Raw genomic sequence first — 19,067 nt, forward strand, 5'->3', positions numbered from 1 at the left:
TCAGTATGAGGGAACAAATAAAATAAAAAAGGGGGTGGATAATGTGACTGCATGACTTATGGATTCAACGTCTGACTGCCACTTGCAATTCACTGACGCCCATTTCATTTGTTTAACATCAGGTATAGCAGGTCCAGTATGTATCGGTCACTTTGCATGATTCGAGAGGGGTGGAACTGGTCTGGGGGCCGTGGTCAAAGGGGATTAGTAGTATACCACATCCAAATCAGATGCCTCTGAGTCATCACTAGTCATTTTTTTCTGGTAAACCAGTGGCGGTCCTTGCATTTTCTTGTAGCGCCTTCAACAAATCAATCCAACCCTCAAAAACTATTTTATAGCTATAAAACCTCTACTGCAGCTACAGCTGCGACACGTAAAAAAAATCATCAATAATAACCTCATACAATCGGCCATTGTGGGGTGAGTTTGCTTGTGCAGCTCGCTCCAGATACAGTTTGGTAGCTCTGGCTAGTCCACTCTATCACTAGCCAATCATAGTTGGTGAAAGCGATGACGTATCCCTACGCCTGCGAGAAGGCCTGGTGTCACCAAATCGAATTCTGATTGGTTAAAGCAACAGTCTTACCCACGCTTGTTTAATGCAGCAGAGCCTGCAGAACTGATTGTGAAGCCCTTGAGGCAGATTTCTGACCCTGGCAACAAATAATGGCTGAAATGTGATGGGTTAAATGCTTTAATATGAAAACACACATCTGGAAGCAGTGCAACCAGGGGGAAAAGCAATGAAAGGAAGCTAACAGACCATTTGGAATAATAAGTATTGATGGACAAAATATAATATATGATTCAGACATTTCTTAGGCCAGCAGAGAAGGCCTTGAAGGCCCTGACGGGCCCGCCACTGTGGTAAACAAACAAGCACACAACACACACAGGCTGCGTTTTAGGTCAAATAAGCGTTTAGTTTTTTTCAGCTTTGGTTGGGAAATGAAAGACAGCCAGGGATTAGTGGCCTTTGTATGGGAGAACTATTGGCCAGTTGAGATGTGAGGTAGACGGGCGGGCGGGCCCCCCGATGATGCAGTCAATCCCCAAAAATATAAAATAAAAGGCCCAGGAAGCAGAGAGCAGCCGTCCATTCAGCAGAGAGCGTTTCCACGCGAATGGCATCGCTAGCGTCCTTTTCCATGGCAACGGAGACTCGACGTGGGCCGAGAAGATCACGGAGATGAAATGAGATTACACAAGATTAACATGCTTTCTAATCCATCCACTAATCGCTTTTGTAGTGTCTGTCTTGGGAAGCTTGTGTGTTTTATAGTTGCATCATTTCAAATTTACACACAAAAAAATGATCGCAAGTGGGGAAAAGAAGTTACACATTCATTTCAAGATGGTCATTTCTTTGTTTATCTTTGGCAAAATGTGGAATACATACACCTTGTCCTATGGATGCTCCATCTAGTGGTACGTGGAAGAATCGCTACAAAGTACAGTTCAGTTGTATTTCACTCTTCATTAACAATGCAAACTTTGTGGACTTCATTAGGCTCAAATGTTACAATAACATATTGAGTTACAAAATTCAACCTCCACAAAATTCATAAAATGCTATTTTCTTACTGGACATGTCTTCGGTAATGTATTATAATGATATCAGTGTCATACGTATTTGAGCTCTTTGAATTATTTCTACATCATATTTATAAAATGTCTGTTTATATGCATCTAACTTTAAAGGAATGAAATATAGAATATTTAAACATACATGTCCTAATAATGTAGTTGTCCTGCTCTCAAAAAAAGTTATTTCAATGCACTCTTGTCGATAGAATATTTCAAATAAAGCTGTTCTGAATGTGAAACGTCACCTTCAAATGTCTTTGTCACGCTCACTAGGTCACGACCTTCCCCATGTATATGGGCTGATATGTCGCCCTCTGGCGGACGCGTTGGGTAGCGCCCCTTCTGTTCAGCTCAATATATTCAGTATAATAATGGCTCAAGCAAAATGGACGATTGGGAGTCGTAAAGCATTTTTTCTAAGGACCGATTCATTAAAAGGCCTTAAGGCTTTAATTCGGACTTATTTGTATATCTTGGTAATAACTTGTGAATAGCACAATAGCAAATGAGAATCCATGATATTTTGTTCATAAAAGTGCACCTTTTTTCTTCTTTTCTAATGCACGAATGACGCGGCTGTTTTTAAACGCCAAGCCCGTCTACCACTAGATGGCGCTAAAACGACCGTTCAATGCAAATCAAGCGTTGAATGGCAAAATTGGTTTTAAAAAAGTGCACATGCCTCAAAGTAAATACGTATTCGAATTCTTTTCTTTGGTGAAGAGAATATTCACATTCTATAGTGAAGTTAATCATTAAATACAGCTTTATTATAGAAAACAAAGTAAACAGTAAACTCAAATATTTATATTTCATTTATACTTTAGATCCACCTGTGAAAAATGTAAAAACCGAACAGAAACCAATAAAAGTACAAACCAGACAGATACAGTTATAAAAATATAGTGTATACATCATTTCTGAAGGTATTCATGTGTTCAGATGGCTATAGTTGAAGTCAGCATTTTTTTGGGGGGGGGGGACCAATCAGCTAGCGTTGAGAAAATTGAAGACGTCAGAGAACATCGTTACAGAAATACGGTTGCGTTACAAAAATATAAAGTTAGCTTTAGCCCACCCAGGCCAGAGTGGTGTGGACCTTAGCTTCCGGTGGTGGCAAAGCTCTTTGTCATCTCACATTAAAGAGCGTTCTTCTCCACGAGCTGGCGGTGCGTCCCTTTCTCCCGAACGGCGCCGTCGGCCATCAGCGCAATCTGCTGGGCCCTCTCCACGATCTCCAGCTTGTGAGTGATCAGCAACACGGTCCGGTCGCCACCCGCCGACAGATTGCGCAGGACCTGCGGCGCACAAAAGGCGGAGAACCCCCGAGTCCGTCACCGCGAGCCAACCTCCCTCCATCCGCAGTACACAGTCGATTGGTCGCCGGACTTTTGGTCGCCCATTGTCGCGGTCGGGGCGACCAAAAGACCGGCGACCAATCGACCGGACACACCATCCGCCGTCCAACGGCTCTACCTTGGTCTCCGAGTCGTGGTCCAGGGAGCTGGTGACTTCGTCCAGGACGAGAACCCTCGGCTTTCGGACCAGCGCTCGAGCCAGGGCCACGCGTTGACGCTCGCTCTTGGACAGCGCGGCCCCTCCCTCGCCGACCTCTGACGGACCGACAACGGCGTGAGCCCGAGGTCAAACTAGGTTGCGATCGTCTTCCCGCGTCGGGGCGTCTGGGCTCACCGGTGTCGTAGCCGTTCTCCAATAGCGCGATGAAGTCGCCGGCGTCGGCCTGGCGCGCCGCTTCCTCCACGGCCTCCGTAGTGCAGTCCTTCATCCCGTAGGCGATGTTGTCCCTGATGGATCCGGAGAAAAGCACCGGCTCTTGGCTGACCACGGCGATCTGTCCAACGGCAAAGAACGAGCGTCAGACCGCCGATTTCCCCTCTCGTGCCATGAGCGGTCAAATCTTATCCGAAGGAACGTAATGTCAAAATTCAGTTTTGTGTCGGGCCCTCACCTTGTCGCTCAGATAGCGGCGGTCGTACGATTCCAGTTGGAGGTGGTCTAACAGGATTTGACCACTGTGGGCTTGGTACAAGCGCTTGAGAAGGCTGGCACAGGTGCTTTTTCCCTCTCCGGACACGCCGAGCAACGCCGTCACCTGACCCACGGGGAGCTCCAAAGTGAAGTTCTGCTCAGAAAGATGTATTACCCAACAGATTGGGAATTTTAGCTTTGAGGTAGAACTTTTATTTTGGCATGCCAGGTTATTCCTGGCATGCCAAAATCATGTGATGGATGTCATCCTCTCTAAATATAAAACTTCTGGATTTGAAAACAAAACAAAACCTTGAAATGACAACAAGATGACGGTCATTCCGCACACGCGTATTGTTGGGTTTATTCTGGGATGTTACTATATGTTCATTAAGCATTTAATAGGTCATGAAGCTACAAATTAATTTGTGCTATACTTTATGTTGGGAGCGAGTAAGCTGGAGGACACTTTCCCCCCACAGCTGCTTTCGAGGCCAGTTCATTGTTTTCAGGACTATTGACCGAACAGGACACCATGTTCCAGGCCGAGATTGTTGATCCGAGTTGGCAATGAAGATCTACGAGGGACTCTTAAATTGCTTTGACTTGGATTCCGGCAGATGGCGATCATCCAATCAACTTCCGAAAGTACTCGCATTATTGTTTAAAAATACGGTCGCTCCGTTTACCTTATAAATAAATGATTATGCTTATTTATGCAAATTCTTACGCAGTTGTTTTGGTTTCCGATCCGCTCGGGTCACTTTGTATGCTTACTTGTGCAAATTCTTACGCAGGTGTTTTTGGTTCCAATCTAATATGAGATTGTTGTGGCAGTTGTTTTTTGACCTTAATGGTGTTATTCGGTTAGCTTATGCAATTGTTTGAATCAGATGACCTCAAATGTTTTGATTATGCGCCGACTAAATTGACAGAGGAAGATGCCCTTTCTTTAGAATCCTCTTGGACGAGGGCGAGTCGGGAGTGATTTTCCTTGCAAGTTGTAGCCAGTCTATGTTAATGATGTCTCCCTGTTTTGATTCAAATGTATTAATAATAAACCTATCACGTATGAACGAGCACCCACCTGCAGTACCGTGGCGTCGGGCCGCGTCGGGTAGGCAAACTCCAGATCCCGGAAGAGAACGTGCCCGGCGAGCCGATCGGGGGCCGCCTCCCCGCCGGCTCCGATCTGAGGTTGGCGATCCAGAACTTCCAGAACTTTAGCGGCGGCTCCCACCGACGTCAACAGGCTGCTGCTGATGGAAATCAGCATCTGGGAGCATCAGAACCTCTGTCATCAGGACCCGCCAGACTCGGAATGCGCTCCCCACGTCGGGGAGACGCGACACGGCTACGCCGCGTTAGCTTTTCACGGCGCGTACCCTGATGTTTTGTCCCATTTGGGATTGGTAGAGGATGAAGGAGACCAGCTGGCCCACGGTCATTTGGTTCTTCTGGATGAAATGACGTCCGTACCACAACATCAGCACATTCACGGCCACACCTGTCAGCTACACACACACACACACACACACAAATCACATGTCAATCAAGCCTTGTCTCCTCTACAGTATATGGAAAAAGTTCTTGTTTTTGTGGAATACCCCATTATTTTTTGTTGTCGTTGTGAGCACTAGTACAAGGGTGTCAGACTCGGGTTGGTTTGCGGGCCGCATTAACGTCAACTTGGTTTCATGTGGGCCAGACCATTTTAGATATAATATTTAGATTTTTTTTAAATAAATGGATTAAATGAACTGGATTAAAGGCCATGAACATTCCGTTTTTTTATAGAAATAAAAAAGTGTTTATTTGAGCTTTTTTTCCTTAGTAAGGGAAAATCTCTTTTAATCATGATGTTCCATATTAATGTGGAAAACAGAAAATATTTTTATCCATTTCTAGATTTTACAAAATGATTTTTGAACTAAAAACACAAAGAAAAAATATTGGATTGAAAAAATTTAATGATTGATTTTAAAAAGGGGAAAATCAGGAAATATAATATACATCTATATCACAGGTGTCAAAGTGGCGGCCCGGGGGCCAAATCTGGCCCGCCGCATCATTTTGTGCGGCCCGAGAAAGTAAATGATGAGTGCCGACTTTCTGTTTTAGGATCCAATTAAAATGAAGAGTATAGATGTATATTAAATATCCTGATTTTCCCCCTTTTAAATCAATAATTGTCATCTTTTAATCAGTTTTTTTCTGTGTTTTTAGTTCAAAAATCATTTGGTAAAATCTAAAAATATATAAAAAAGCTCAAATAAGCATTGTTTTATATCTATAAAAAAATGAATATTCATATTTTAAAAAAAATCAAAATATTATATCTAAAATGGTCCGGCCCACATGAAATCGAGATGACGTTATCGTGGCCCGCGAAGCAACCCAGTCTGACACCCTTGATCTGTATCTATCATTTTAATTTGACCCTAAAACAGAAAGTCGGCACTCGTGATTGACTTTCCCGGGCCACACAAAATGAGGCGGCGGGCCAGATTTGGCCCCCGGGCCGCCACTTTGACACCTGTGCACTAGTATGTCCAAAAGGCTTACCCTCCGTGCCAAAAGGGCCGCAACCCAGACCAGGTGTCGCCGTTTCTTGAGCTGGTGCGTCTCCAGCAAGCGCTTCTTGTAGCGGCCCACTTCCTGTTTCTCGGCGTGGAAGCGCCTGGCCGTCCGGACGGCAAGGATGACCTCGCCGGCCGCTTGGTTGGAAGCCGTCATGGAGTCGTTGGTTGCCGTGGTCAGCCGCTGGAAAGCGGAGGCGGGTGGTCACCGATGGCGACGGTGGCCGCCAGAGACCACAACCCACGGAGTTCCGACGGGTGGCCGGCCGGCTTTTACCTGGTGGTGCTTGTCGTTGAAGCTCTGGATGAGAGCGGTCACGGGGACTTCCAGGAGGACTAAAAATGTCAGCGTCCACGACAGCTCCAACATCAGCGCCACGGTGTACAGGGTGACGATGAGGGTCCGCAACAGGACGTTGATGTTCAGGCACACCGTTTCGCCCATCAGGGGAATGTCTTTGGACAGCAAGGAGGTGAGTTCACCTGAACGGCGAGACAAAAACAGGGAGCAGTCAAATATTAGGACCGGCTGGAAAAGACACACCTTGATTTGGTGATCCCCTTTCCTATCTTACCTGTTTTTTTGGTGTCAAAAAAAGCCATTTCCTGTTGGGTCTGGGCTTGGAAAAGATTTCCTTTCACTCTGCACTTGAAGGAGCTGATGGCCCACATTAGGAGACCTCCTCTAACTCCTACGCCCACCGCGCTGGCCAATGACAAGACTGACACTCAATTACATTGGTAGCGTGATTGGCCGACGCGACGGACACGTGTGACATGCTAGAGTGTTTGATTTATTAACGATTGCATGTTGAGAATGTACGAGTTTGGGTTGGATGTGTTGATCGGTGTTCGATTGTTGATCCTTTGATCCATATGGCAAGTGTGTGGCATGTTAAAGCATATCGGTATTCGATTATTGATGTCTTAGCACATAGCTTGAGCTTGCACGGGAGATTTGTAGTCATTACAGTAAAGTTGGATTGAAGAAACAACAACATATCACTGTTGTGATTATTTCTCCCTATGTTTTAAGATTAAATGCAGGGTGTAACACACGCCTACACAATCTTAGCACACATAACTCAAGCCGTGTTTAAAGCCTTGTTTCATGTAGGTACTAAATTGATGTCAAATTCAAATCGACTTTGTCAGGGTGCTCAACAAGTCTTTACTTTCATTTCAATTTGACCTTTGATCCTCCTGACTAGCAGTATAGTTCCAATTGGTCCTCTATGGAGGACATTTGTAAACCTAAATATCTCCCACCCAGTGCATCCAATCGCATTAAATCCTTTATAGAGGACATTCCAAGCATACCAAATTGCTTCTGCAGTATTCTAACGACTTCACATAGATTGGGGAATTTCAAAATAAATGTGATTGGACAACTTTTTTTTGTTTAACCCTTTCGGGGCCACAAGACAGCTCGTCAAAAGTGGCTTTTGCCTTTATGAATGTCATCAAAACACGCAAGAGACTAGTTTTGGGGTCATTTATGAGAACGGAATTGAAATATTATTATTTTATAATGTACAGTAATAGAGAGATGACAATCTGTGGACGAGAGGGTTGCGTCAACTCACCTCCCCGCTGAGAACAAAGCCATAAAAAACAGGGCCGACGAGAATTCGGCTGGCACGTAATTGTCACGCAGGTTGTCGATCACCTTGCCCGTGTAAAACTGGATCTGGATCTGACCTGACACACACATTTCATAATCCTCAGACCTTAAAGTCATTGAATTACAACAGGGGGGAATTGCCCCTCTCCTCCCAGCCCCAAATAACAGCCAGTCCGCCCCTGGGTGAACTTACACACGGCCGCCAGGGTGAGAAAGAAAAAGCCCCCAAGCAGCACAAAGCAGTCCGGCCAGTACATCCGAAGGACCCTCGCCAGCAAAACGCGACGCTTTTCTTGCTCGTCTTTCCGGGAGTTCGAACCCGGCATACCGAATTCCCAAAACGAGGCGGCGAGCAGCGAGGCTGCGGCGCTCGTCACCCAGAATCGGGCGCCCCCGACGGCTATTCCGGACAGTTGGACGGCCCCGAGGCTCTTCAGGGCGGCGGGGAGAGAACTGTGCACGGCCAGGAAGCGAGCCGGCCCTGGGGGAAGCTCCCCGAGGTTGATCACGTAGACGGCGAGCAGCGTCAAGCCACTGCGGAGTAACGCGAAGAGCCAGGCGGACGATGCCAGCGCCTGCGCCGCGATGTGAACCGCATACGCGTCCAAGACAAGTGCCAAAAAGACGGACAATGTTAGGCGCAGGGTTGAAGTCTTTCTCGCCATTTCGCGAGAACAATCTCACACGCTTCAAACGGACGTATAAATCAATCAAAGAGCAGAAATCCAACTCGATAACAGGTGGCGAGAGGGAAGTGGTGGCAATGCGCATGCGCAGTGGCGCTTTGAAAAGTTGTTAACTGACGGAATGAATTCCAATAAATCACCTGATTTTTTTTCTTTAAAAAAAATGTATTCCACTTTGTTTAGTTATCATATAAAAAAACATTAGTAATAAAAATATCAATTAGTTTAAAAAATAACTTCAAATGCTGCGTAAGGAGTAGAATAGTAATGGAAAATTGTGGTCGTCGTCGTCGAAAGCGAAAGTGAAAGCAATGCTCATTATGTCGTCGTTGCTTTAGCTTAGCTGCGCGTTCAAATGTTGACAGGACGAAAAGATTAACAAGAACAAGTTGAGCAACTAAGATGAAGATTCGGCATGTTAGCAACCTTTTCCTCGTCACGTTTTGCTTCTTTTTCCAAGGTATGTGCCACATTCGACGTACGTTTAAATATGCCTCCTATGTCCTTTCCTGTATTCCATTTACGGTAAAAACAAATGTCGAATGGTGCTTTATTAATGCCATTACAACGAACATAACTTTGCTTTAGTTTTGTTCCTTTAGAGATTTCCTTCGAAAGTGCAAGAGACAAACGACAACAAATTGTCAAATATACTTGAGTAAACGTATAATAGGCCTAGATACATGTTTTTTTAATGCATGTATATTCACGGACTGTCCTTCCATTTGACATTATTGTCAATGGCAGGGAATGAGTTAGGTCATCCTTAAAAAGGATTGATTATTCATGATAAATGGTTCTCTGATACGTGATGTATGATTTTCGATTGATTATGGAAAAGAATCCCAGCTACGCATCAAGTGTACCTATAATTTGGATCCAAATAGAGATGACACAAATATAGTCCTGTACTTCAAGAGAAAATCAAAGTGAGGGTTGTTATTGACGTTATTTGGCCAATCACTTAAAGGCAGGGAAAAATAAATCACCTTTACCAAATGGTAAAACTGGTTCCAACTGACAAGGTGGAGTCCAACCACCGACTCACCCATTTAAAACTGCTATACCATGAAACATTCCGCCATCAATTCAACCCGTCCTGCCTTCCCACAGCCTCTATTGGCCACAAATGTCCGCCACTGGAGTGCTGGTATATCAAGGAACGGACGACTAAAGGAGGTCTAACGTCAGCCCCCAGCCAGGACAAGTCCCTCCTCCACATCTGGACAGAAGCCGAAGCCGCCGAGAGGCCACCAGAGTCGTCCGACCCCAGCATCCAGAGGGTCTACGCGGTTGCTGGTATGTTGCCATCTGCAATCACTCAATTCTGACTTCGCCTTTAGCTAGCAAGACTGAAATGAGTACCGTATTTTCACGACTATATGGCGCATCGTATTTTTAGCCGCAGTGTCAGTAACGAGTGCTATTTCGGTATTTTAAACACACAAAGGATGGACCGTTTTTTAGACGCATATATATATTATATATCATCTATGAATATCTAACCGCAATAGCGCTGGCTACCAAAGGCAGCCCCAGACTCTATTTCCGGTTTCCGGTGCGCAGTGACTGCTGGGATATATAGTTCTTGCACGCTACACCCACACGCTACAAACACGTTTTTAAAAAGGCAAGGGAAGCAAAACTGAGTCCGGTTGTACTTTATTTAGCCATTTTACAACTTCCTCACGTCATCATTACCCACAAATCCATCAAAGTCTTCATTTTCTGTGTCCGAATTGAACAATTGTCCAAATGAGTCATCGAAAACGCTGAGTTTTATACGTTTGTCCAGGCGGCCACAATTCATTCGCAAATAGTAGCTAGCTAGTAGGTAGCGTAACTATTCCGGGGCTGTGTTCCATGCTTCGCAAGGCTGTGTTGATGCCGATCGCCAGGCCACAATCCATTCGCAAATAGTAGCTAGCTAGTAGCTAGCGTAACTAGCCCGGAGTTGCCTGCCACCCTTCGTCAAGCTGTGCTGATGTCAATGTATACAGGCTACAATCCATTGGGTGTATTGACAAAAGAACTACTTATCCCAGCAGTCACTGCGCAGTACTTTTTCTACGGGGAAAATAGTAGAGTCGGGCGGGGGCTGCTTGCCGTAGTTGTGAGAGCTGTAGAGGATGGTGTACCCTATTGACTGATTTATTTTATTTTATCCTGATAACAATTTTAGTATTGGTCCATATATAAAGCGCACTGGATGATAAGGCGCCCTGTGTATTTTGGAGAAAATTGAAGACTTTTATGTGCGCCTTATAGTTGTGAAAACACGGTAGTTGTTGATCCAAACGGGTTCTTCACCTGCAAACTGTAGATATGGAGTCCCTCCATTTAAAGACACCAAGCGGCTAACATGTCCGCTTGTGGTCTCCATCACCCCGTTCAGATCCGGCAGCCACTCTGTGTCACGGTTCACCCGGAGGCTCCGTCCGCAAAGCCTTTTGCGAGCTCAGCCCTTTCCAGCCGCATTCGTCCAGCGTCGAATGGGCCGCCTCGCTCGCCGAGGACCTCAGCCCCGCCCACCTGCAAGCCGATTGGTATTCCGCCACCGTGGAAGAAGCGGACGGACGGCGCGCCACGTCCGCCATCGTGCGCGCGCCCACCGGAAGCCAGCGGCTGGACGGTAAAAAACGGCGCCGTCTCGGCTCGGTACGGTACTCGGGGGCGGAGGGGGGGGAAAACTTGTGACTTTGCTTTCCCGCTCAGTGGTCCTCAGTCTGACCACCCAAACGCTAGCGGTGCAATCCCGACGCGGGGAGCCGGTGACGCTGGACTGCCACATGTGGGCCGACGCCGCTTCCCCGCTGTCCGAGTCCGGCTTTGCCGTGGAGTGGCGCTACCAGTCACGAGGCAACGGCCGACTGCTCCTGGCCTACGACGGCAAGGAGGACCGGCTGTACGAAGAGCCGGGGGGCGCCACCGTCCTGGACTTTGAGGGCTTGCACCGGAATGGCGACGCCTCGCTCACGCTGCAGAAAGCAGAAGTGGGACACAGCGGACTTTACATCTGCATGGTGTACCTGCCGCACCTTCTGGCTCAGATCACCATGGAGCTGGAGATCGTAGGTCCGTCCCTTTAAAATATACTGTGGAGCTAAAGAAATTTGTCGGGATTGGAGGGCCACTCAAACGGTATAGAGCAGGGGTAGGGAACCTGTGGCTCTTTTGATGGGTGCTTATGGTTCTAAGCTAAAATATGGAAACAGAGAGAGCCAAGACCCGAACGCACCAATAGGAACGTCATGTCGGCACTGTGGCATTGATTTTTTTCTTCTGCATCCATTCTCTCATTGATACTCATTGATATTCGTTGATTAGCAACAGTGTAACAATGTTATCAAAATAATTCAGAGACTTTTTGTACTTTAAAAGTAGTCAAATGAAGTATAGCACAAATTAATGTATAGCTTCATTACCTATTAAATGCTTAATGAACATATATGTAGTAACATCCCAGAATAAACCCAACACACACCCTGCTCTTTTTTTCCCTTCCCTTTTCCAAGCAGAAGCGCCTTCTCTGTCCATCCACCCATCTCCGCTACCCCTGGTTTCTCCCGGGCAGACTTTGACGGTCCAGTGCCTGGCCTCCGATTTCGCCCCTCACACCCTGGAGCTGAGCTGGGAGTTGAAAGGCCTCGACGGGGAGACCCGGTCTCTGGGACCCGGACGCCTCTCCGGCCACAGGCACTCCCGGGACGGCACCTTCGCTCAGGACGCACGGCTGGAGCTGGACACGTCCGATCCGGTGCTGGGCCGCGGGGGCGAGCTCACCTGCGTCGCCGAGCATCTCGGGGGGACGCGGCGCGTCAGCGTGCCCCTTAGAGTCATTGGTAAGATTAGGGTTTGTTTTCCCCTCATAAAAACAGTGTTATTTTAGGGCACGGGAAGTCCTCGGGTTAGCGTGTCCCGGACCTGGGACAGGAAAATGGATTCTTGGCCTTTCAGGTTTCAGCTCGCCGTCAGTGGAGGACTCCATGGCCATGGTGGGCGTGGCCTTGGCGCTCTACGGCCTCTTCAAGCTCGTCTCGTGGACTTTCATCCCGACAGGTGGGGAACATTTGTCAAGATGTCAAATATTTCATGCCCTCTAAAGTGGGATTACGGTATTTTATTCTTCTTCTTTTTTTTACCTTTGTAGGTTCAAAAGAAGCAGAGGACAAGGCAAGTTTATTTCGGCATTACATTTTAAAAGGAAAATATGAGTTTGACGTCACTTTTAACTTCCTGCAGAAAGAGAAGTGAAGAGGCACACCCGCTTTTTCCCATGCGCATCACTGGAAAAATAAGTCCATATCAACATTTGTGGATTCTGCTGTTTTCATTTTGGAACATTCATTAACAGCAGCTACAAATAAAGTGTGATTTTATTTTGATGGTTGTTTGATTATTATTATTATTTTAATCTTCCCAATTTCATCAGATGGGAATACCGTGATATAGATGGCCTTTTTTTTTTAAGTATTTGCACTTTTAAGTATGAATTCAATGACTGACATTTTCGGTGATTGATTTCCAATACATTTTTACTGGGAATCGAAAACATCAAAACAGAATAATTTGAGTGCTGCTAGTTTAAGATGTTTTTTGAAGATTGTCGTGATTCACGTTTTAAGATTAATTTATGGGGGGAAAAACTCTTTCTAAATATATAGTTCGCGTCTTTGCCTTCCGGTGCTGAGGGGGCGCTAGTGTTCTACTTTTACAATGCACCTACTGCCGTTGTAGTTGTAGTTGAAGACATTGGCTAGTTTCAAGGCGCATTTATTTGGTACTCCAGGATTCCTAAGTCTATTTTACTGCTTTTTTCCCGTATATATATTTAAAACAGGACGATATCTATCATACGTAATATCTACTTTCCATTTGATGAGATTAATTGTGAATATACATGTTTTTAATTCGGCTAAATGTAATTGAGCGCCAAATCCCGTCTTTTAACTAGCTCCCCAATGCTAACTTAAGCTAACGAGAAGCATTATTTGGAAAATGCCAAGAGGGAATCGATGTTGTGTCCTGAACAACATCTCGTCCCAACACACAGGTACTATTTGTATACGTCAAAGTGATGTTTCTTAGTGTGCTGGACCTGACAGTGTGTAAAAATACTTTATGTTGGAGGTTAACCGACTCTTTCATGTGCATTTCAAATTTCCGTGTAGCGGCGTCTTGAACAAAAACGTCGCTATGACCTTTAATGTGGACTTCTAGAGACATCTAGTGAGTAAGGAAATGTTTAACTTTATCCATTTTCACTCGAATGTATCATTCTAATCCCCGCATATGTTGAATTTTTGTAACAATACTCGGAGGACAACAACGCAAATTATCAATCAATCAAAAGCCGTTATCGGCATTATACACAGCTGCGTATAACGAAATTTGTGGTGCTACTCCACAAAATGCCTTTTCCCCCAGTAAAAACATAAATAAGTCATTTAAAAAGTCACATCCGGGCAAGGTAATTCTTTTGTGTGTTAGAAAAGTAGTACACAGCTTTATTCTTTATTTTCAGGACCTGTCGATAGCAAGCACACTTTCCACATATTTTCGCGTGTGTTGACATTTTTCGGTACAAGACAAACTATTACAGGCCTAATTTTTGTTGTTATTTCTTGCCTATTGAAGAATCTGCCAATATGGCGGCCGCCTCAGCATCCACGGCGGAGAAAGACAACGTCCGCCAGTCGTCAGCTGCCCGGAGGATTTCGCTTCAGTCGCCTTTTACCTCGACCGGCAAGAATAAGCAAACCCTTCAAGTGGAGAATGACAAGTTGTTCTCAGAGGTGACGTCTCGTCTCGTCGCGCGTTCCCTTTCGTTTCCTTTTTTTTGACGGCGCCGTTTCCTCGCTTCGCCCAAGTTTGTGAAGCAAGTCACGGCTGTGACCGAGGACTGCCCGGAGGTGTTGGAGTTCCTCAAGACCAACCACGCCAAAGCCTGCCCCAAATATTTGTCGTCCGTGGAGTTCCGGAACAGCCTGGATCGATGTTTGAGCCGTGCCGAGGCCAAACGTTCCAAGGTGTTTGTCTACATCTACGAACTCTGCATGGTGCTCAGGCAGCACAAAGACAGGACAAAAAAGAAGTCCAAGAAGCCCAGTACGCCGGAAGCCGGTCCCTCCACGTCCACGTCTACGTCCGATTGTCCTCCGTCCAGCTTAAATGAGAACGGGCGGGTACAAATCGGCGCCCCGGCGGAGACGATGCCTTCCACGTCTGGTCTTGCGGAAGACCAGGAGAAGGCGGAGAAAAGGGCGAGCAGGGCCTCCAGAAAACAGGTGAGCGTGGGCGTGGGCTCCGATTTCCAGAGACGTCTCTAAATCTGAGCTGCCGCTCCCAGATCGCGTATCTGGAGAACCTCCTCAAGGTCTACGCCGACGAGATCGGTCGCCTGCAGCGCGCCGAGCTCTCGTTGGAGGACCTGGACGCCGAGGACTCGTTGTACATTCAGGAGCACAAGCTGAAACGCAAGGTGTGACCGTCCTTCCGTCGAGGCCGGCCAATTCCGGCCGCCTCAACCCACTTCTCTGCCCAGATGATGATGATATACAAGAAGCTGTGCGAGTTGAAGAAGTGCACGCCGATGACGGGACGAATCCTGGAGCGCAAAATCCTTTACGCCGACGCCAGATATCCGGAGATAGGCCGTAAGGTGAGTGTTGGGTTTATTCTGGGATGTTGGTATATGTTCATTAAGCATTTTAATAGGTGATGGATTAATTATTAATACAATTTTAATCAAACAGGAGACATCTTTAACATACACTGATTACAACTTGCAAGGAGAAAGGAGAAATCACTCATAACGCGCCTTCGTTCCTGAGGATTCTGACGAGCGGCATTATTATGCTTCTACTGCAAATTCTTACAGTTGTTTTGGTTTCGATCTAATATGAGATTGTCGTGGCAGTTGTTTTTTGACCTTAATGGTGTTGTTCGGTTAGCTTATGCAATTGTTTTGAATCAGATTACATTAAATGTTTTGAGTACGGCGCGACAAAATGGGCAGAGGAAGATGCCGTTTCTTTAGAATCATTTTGGATGAAGGCGAGTCGGGAGTGATTTTCCTTGCAAGTTGTAACCAGTGTATGTTTAAAGATGTCTCCATGTTGATTAAAATTGTATTAATAATTAATCCATCAGTGAGCGCGACAGCCGTGGCAAAATGGCCGTGGCGGATAGGACCAATGCCAATGTTTATTTCTATTTTTGGTCCTCCTGGCAGATCCAACGCTACATCAACAGGCCCGACGTCTGCATGAACCCGCCCGACTTCCAGGACATCCTCCAGCAGGTCCAGCTGGCCAGCGATCGACACCACCTGCGTCTGAGCGCCACGCAGCTGGATCAGATCGCCCGCAAGGCCTTCGCCGACACCGGCACCAAAATCCAGCAGAGGCGCTACCAGGACCTGCTCTACGACTTTGGCTGCCAACTCACCAGCGAGTACAAGCCAGGTGAGACGCGCGTCTCCGCGTCCGTCGTCTCCGAGTCCTCCAACGCCTCCGTTTCCCTCCCCCGAAGAGAACGACCCGGCGTTGAAAAACCCCACGCTCCTCCGGAAGCTGAAAGAAAACCGAGATCTGGGCGCCAGCCGCTTGGAGGATGTTCTCAACAAATACGCCAACCAACAGGAGGACGTGGATCACAAAGACCGGTCCAAGCGGCAAGGCAAAGAGGTGCCCGGGCTAAAACGGGGGACCCGTTGCATACCGTGGGAAGTCGCCTCACTTTTGTTTCTGACTCTACATCGCGGGAGGAGGGCGAGGAGGAGGAAGAAGAGGCGGAGGAGGAGGAGGATGACGACAGCACGTCCTCGGAAACCAACATCGAGGAAGAGATCCAAGCCAGCAGCCGGCAGGCCGGACCAGGTCAGAACCCGCGGGCCGTATTTAGGACACCCCCACACTAAAGTCCCTTTCTACCGGATCAGACGACGACGAGGAAGACAGCGACCGGGCCGAGGAATTGAGCCCCGTCGCCGCCGGGGAGCCGCCGGCGTCGCAAAACGGCGTCGAGCAGAAAGCCGACGACCCGTCGTACGCGGCGCCGCTCTCGGACGTGGCGTCCGGCGGCGACAGCCCCGGCCGATCGGAGCCGACGCAGCTCCGGGTGCCCTCGCCCGACGAGGGCGCCGTCGCCTCGGAGGAGACGCCGCGACCTGCCAATGAGCTCGCCGGAAGTCACAGGTTGGGCATCGCTTCCATTTTCAAATATGAACTCGATCACGTAGAACAGGGGTGTCAAACTCGGGTTGGTTCGTGGGCCGAATTAACGTCAACTCCATTTCATGTGGGACGGACCATTTTAGATCTAATATTTAGATGTTTTTTTTTTACATTGGATTAAAAGAACTGGATCAAAAGCCCTAAATAGTCCGTTTTTATAGATCTAAAATAATGTTTATTTTTAGCTTTTTTAAAATATATTTTTAGATTTTACAAAATGATTTTTGAACTAAAACACAGAAAAAAATCGATTAAAAATGACAATTATTGATTTCAAAGGGGGAAAATCAGGAAATTTAATATACATCTATACTCTTCATTTGAATTTGATCCTAAAACAGAAAGTCGGCACTCATCATTGACTTTCTCGGGCCGCACAAAATGATGCGGCGGGCCAGATTTGGCCCCCGGGCTGCCACTTTGACACCTGTGATATAGATGTATTTTATATTTCCTGATTTTCCCCTTTTTAAAATCAACCAGTGAATTTTTTTAATCCAATATTTTTTCCTTTGTGTTTTTAGTCCAAAAAGCATTTTGTAAAATCTAAAAATAAATATAAATATTTTCCGTTTTCCACTTTAATATGGAACATAATGAAAAAAAGTTTATTTTAGCAATTTTATATATTTTTCGATTTTACCAAATGATTTTTGAACTAAAAACAGAAAAAAATGGATTATAAAATGACAATTATTGATTTCAAAGGGGGGAAATCAGGAAATTAAATACACATCTATACTCTTCATATGAATTTGATCCTAAAACAGAAAGTCGGCACTCATGATTTACTTTCTCGGGCCGCACAAAATGATGCGGCGGGCCAGATTTGGCCCCCGGCCCGCCACTTTGACACCTGTGACCTAGAAGAAAACAATAGCTTGATGTGGGCCTTCTATTTATAGTGAATTTTCTTTGAATCAGGTTGAGTCAAGTCCAGCCCCTGCTGATTTCCCCCACGTTCGCCAACAACGGCACAGACGCTCCAGAAAGTGGCGTGTTGGAGATGATCTGCCACTCGCCCATCACCAACGGAACCTGCACGCCTCATCAGTCGCCGTCCGACAACACATTCAGCAGGAGAGTCAAGAGGAAAAGGCTGGATTTGGGCGCCATTCACCATCGCACCCACAACAGGTGACCCTCCGTCATTTTGGGCTTTTTCCCGATCCTTCCCCTTCCGCCTTCCGCCATCAAGCATCAACTTGTTTCTGCCAAACCCCGCAGTGATGTGGACGTGTCCCTGGACATGGGCGTCATCTGCGCCTCGCCGCCGCCAAGCGACGACTTGGACTGCCAGCTGGTCGGCAGCTCGCAATCGCCGGCCACCAAGAGGAAAAAAGTAAGAGGCGGGTCATCTCCCGGGGCGCCGCCGTTTTCTACCAACTCCCCTTTTGGTTTCGGCAGGTAAACGTGGCCACCCAGTGCGACCCCGAGGAAATCATCGAACTGTCTGACTCGGACTGAGCCTGATGGAATCTCTTTTTTTTTTTTAGCTGTCCAATCAACATATGCTCAGGACGCCCAGTCTCTTTCCATTTTTATACTTAAAAGTGCTCATTAGGGTCCTTTTTGGTTTGACCTTTTCATCATGTGGCCGTTTGAGTATCATGCAAAATGGACAGGATTTTTTTTCCTACTGTCTGATTGTCACTGAAAAAAAACAGACCCCCAAAAGGTATGGAAGTTTTGGGGAAATTAAATAAATCTTTCAATGTAGCTATACACACAGTGTATGTGTTTGTGTGAAATAGGCTTTACTAGGGTTGTCTCTTTTCAACGCCACTTTTTTCATATGTAAAAATAAAAATGACCCTTTTGATTATTGTTTTTATTAGTCTAATGCATTACTTTTGGGTGTTGTGAAACCACTTCAGTTTTTAAATATGACCCATTATTTTTTATTTGTGTGTGTATACATGTATATGTATATATATATGTACATGTATGCATATATGTATGTGTGGATATTTGTGTATATGTATATATATTTTATATATATACACATTTTATATACACGTATTTAATACACACAGTATATATATATATATATATATATATATATATATATATATATATATATATATATATATATATATATATATATTATAATATATATAATATAATATATTTGTGTGTGTATGTATATAAATCCGTTTTCTAATCTATAACATTTTAATTAAAAAGACGGAAGGTGCCCACTTAACGTTGGAATTACAGTCTCTTCTATTCGGGGCCCAGAACCAAGTTATTTTCCCTATCTTCAAAATAAGGTTCCAAATGCCCACCGAACGCATTATTAATGTCCATTGCTCGTCAACGCCGTATCTTTTTGCAAATATTGGTATAACTGCGATATATG

At 45.9% G+C, this 19,067-nt stretch overlaps 3 protein-coding genes across 4 annotated transcripts; 2 read left to right on the forward strand and 1 right to left on the reverse strand.

Moving 5' to 3' along the window:
- Positions 1-2,338: 2,338 nt before the first annotated feature.
- On the reverse strand, positions 2,339-8,566 carry tap2a (transporter associated with antigen processing, subunit type a). Its single transcript, XM_077590316.1, has 11 exons — positions 7,976-8,566; positions 7,745-7,859; positions 6,734-6,864; positions 6,436-6,641; positions 6,145-6,342; positions 4,965-5,093; positions 4,667-4,855; positions 3,560-3,733; positions 3,283-3,442; positions 3,067-3,203; positions 2,339-2,888 (listed from the first exon to the last, which is right to left on the reverse strand). The coding sequence occupies exons 1-11, from the start codon at positions 8,445-8,447 to the stop codon at positions 2,730-2,732; spliced, it is 2,070 nt and encodes a 689-aa protein (XP_077446442.1). The 5' UTR covers positions 8,448-8,566; the 3' UTR covers positions 2,339-2,729.
- Positions 8,567-8,581: 15 nt separating this feature from the next.
- Positions 8,582-12,853, forward strand: LOC144066910 (tapasin-like). The gene is made up of 7 exons (XM_077590319.1): positions 8,582-8,928; positions 9,582-9,767; positions 10,864-11,100; positions 11,184-11,543; positions 11,987-12,310; positions 12,426-12,527; positions 12,619-12,853. The coding sequence occupies exons 1-7, from the start codon at positions 8,871-8,873 to the stop codon at positions 12,720-12,722; spliced, it is 1,371 nt and encodes a 456-aa protein (XP_077446445.1). The 5' UTR covers positions 8,582-8,870; the 3' UTR covers positions 12,723-12,853.
- A 328-nt stretch (positions 12,854-13,181) lies between these two features.
- daxx (death-domain associated protein) lies at positions 13,182-18,527 on the forward strand. Of its 2 annotated transcripts, none has more exons than XM_077590317.1 (12): positions 13,182-13,521; positions 14,106-14,263; positions 14,339-14,755; positions 14,818-14,949; positions 15,013-15,129; positions 15,703-15,934; positions 16,002-16,156; positions 16,237-16,348; positions 16,411-16,666; positions 17,630-17,842; positions 17,933-18,047; positions 18,113-18,527. In XM_077590317.1, exons 1-12 carry the CDS (start codon positions 13,467-13,469, stop codon positions 18,170-18,172), a joined length of 2,022 nt encoding a protein of 673 aa, XP_077446443.1. In that variant the 5' UTR covers positions 13,182-13,466; the 3' UTR covers positions 18,173-18,527. The 2 variants fall into 2 exon arrangements, with proteins under 2 accessions (XP_077446443.1, XP_077446444.1); XM_077590318.1 differs by having other exon boundaries at positions 16,240-16,348.
- The last annotated feature ends 540 nt before the right edge of the window (positions 18,528-19,067 follow it).

This window comes from Stigmatopora argus, chromosome 21, assembly GCF_051989625.1.
Source record: "Stigmatopora argus isolate UIUO_Sarg chromosome 21, RoL_Sarg_1.0, whole genome shotgun sequence".
Taxonomy (NCBI): domain Eukaryota; kingdom Metazoa; phylum Chordata; class Actinopteri; order Syngnathiformes; family Syngnathidae; genus Stigmatopora; species Stigmatopora argus.

Bases quoted from the DNA above. Each gene is read 5' to 3' on its own strand.
- tap2a (XM_077590316.1), bottom strand. From the start codon at position 8,447: ATGGCGAGAAAGACTTCAACCCTGCGCCTAACATTGTCCGTCTTTTTG. The intron at 6,343-6,435 runs GTAAAAGCCGGC...TCCGCTTTCCAG, and splicing joins TCAACGACAAGCACCACCAG to CGGCTGACCACGGCAACCAA. The intron at 3,204-3,282 runs GTGAGCCCAGAC...TCGGTCCGTCAG, and splicing joins GGAGAACGGCTACGACACCG to AGGTCGGCGAGGGAGGGGCC.
- LOC144066910 (XM_077590319.1), top strand. From the start codon at position 8,871: ATGAAGATTCGGCATGTTAGCAACCTTTTCCTCGTCACGTTTTGCTTC. The intron at 11,101-11,183 runs GTAAAAAACGGC...TTTCCCGCTCAG, and splicing joins CGGAAGCCAGCGGCTGGACG to TGGTCCTCAGTCTGACCACC. The intron at 12,528-12,618 runs GTGGGGAACATT...TTACCTTTGTAG, and splicing joins GTGGACTTTCATCCCGACAG to GTTCAAAAGAAGCAGAGGAC.
- daxx (XM_077590317.1), top strand. From the start codon at position 13,467: ATGCCAAGAGGGAATCGATGTTGTGTCCTGAACAACATCTCGTCCCAA. The intron at 13,522-14,105 runs GTACTATTTGTA...TGCCTATTGAAG, and splicing joins CATCTCGTCCCAACACACAG to AATCTGCCAATATGGCGGCC. The intron at 17,843-17,932 runs GTGACCCTCCGT...CAAACCCCGCAG, and splicing joins CACCATCGCACCCACAACAG to TGATGTGGACGTGTCCCTGG.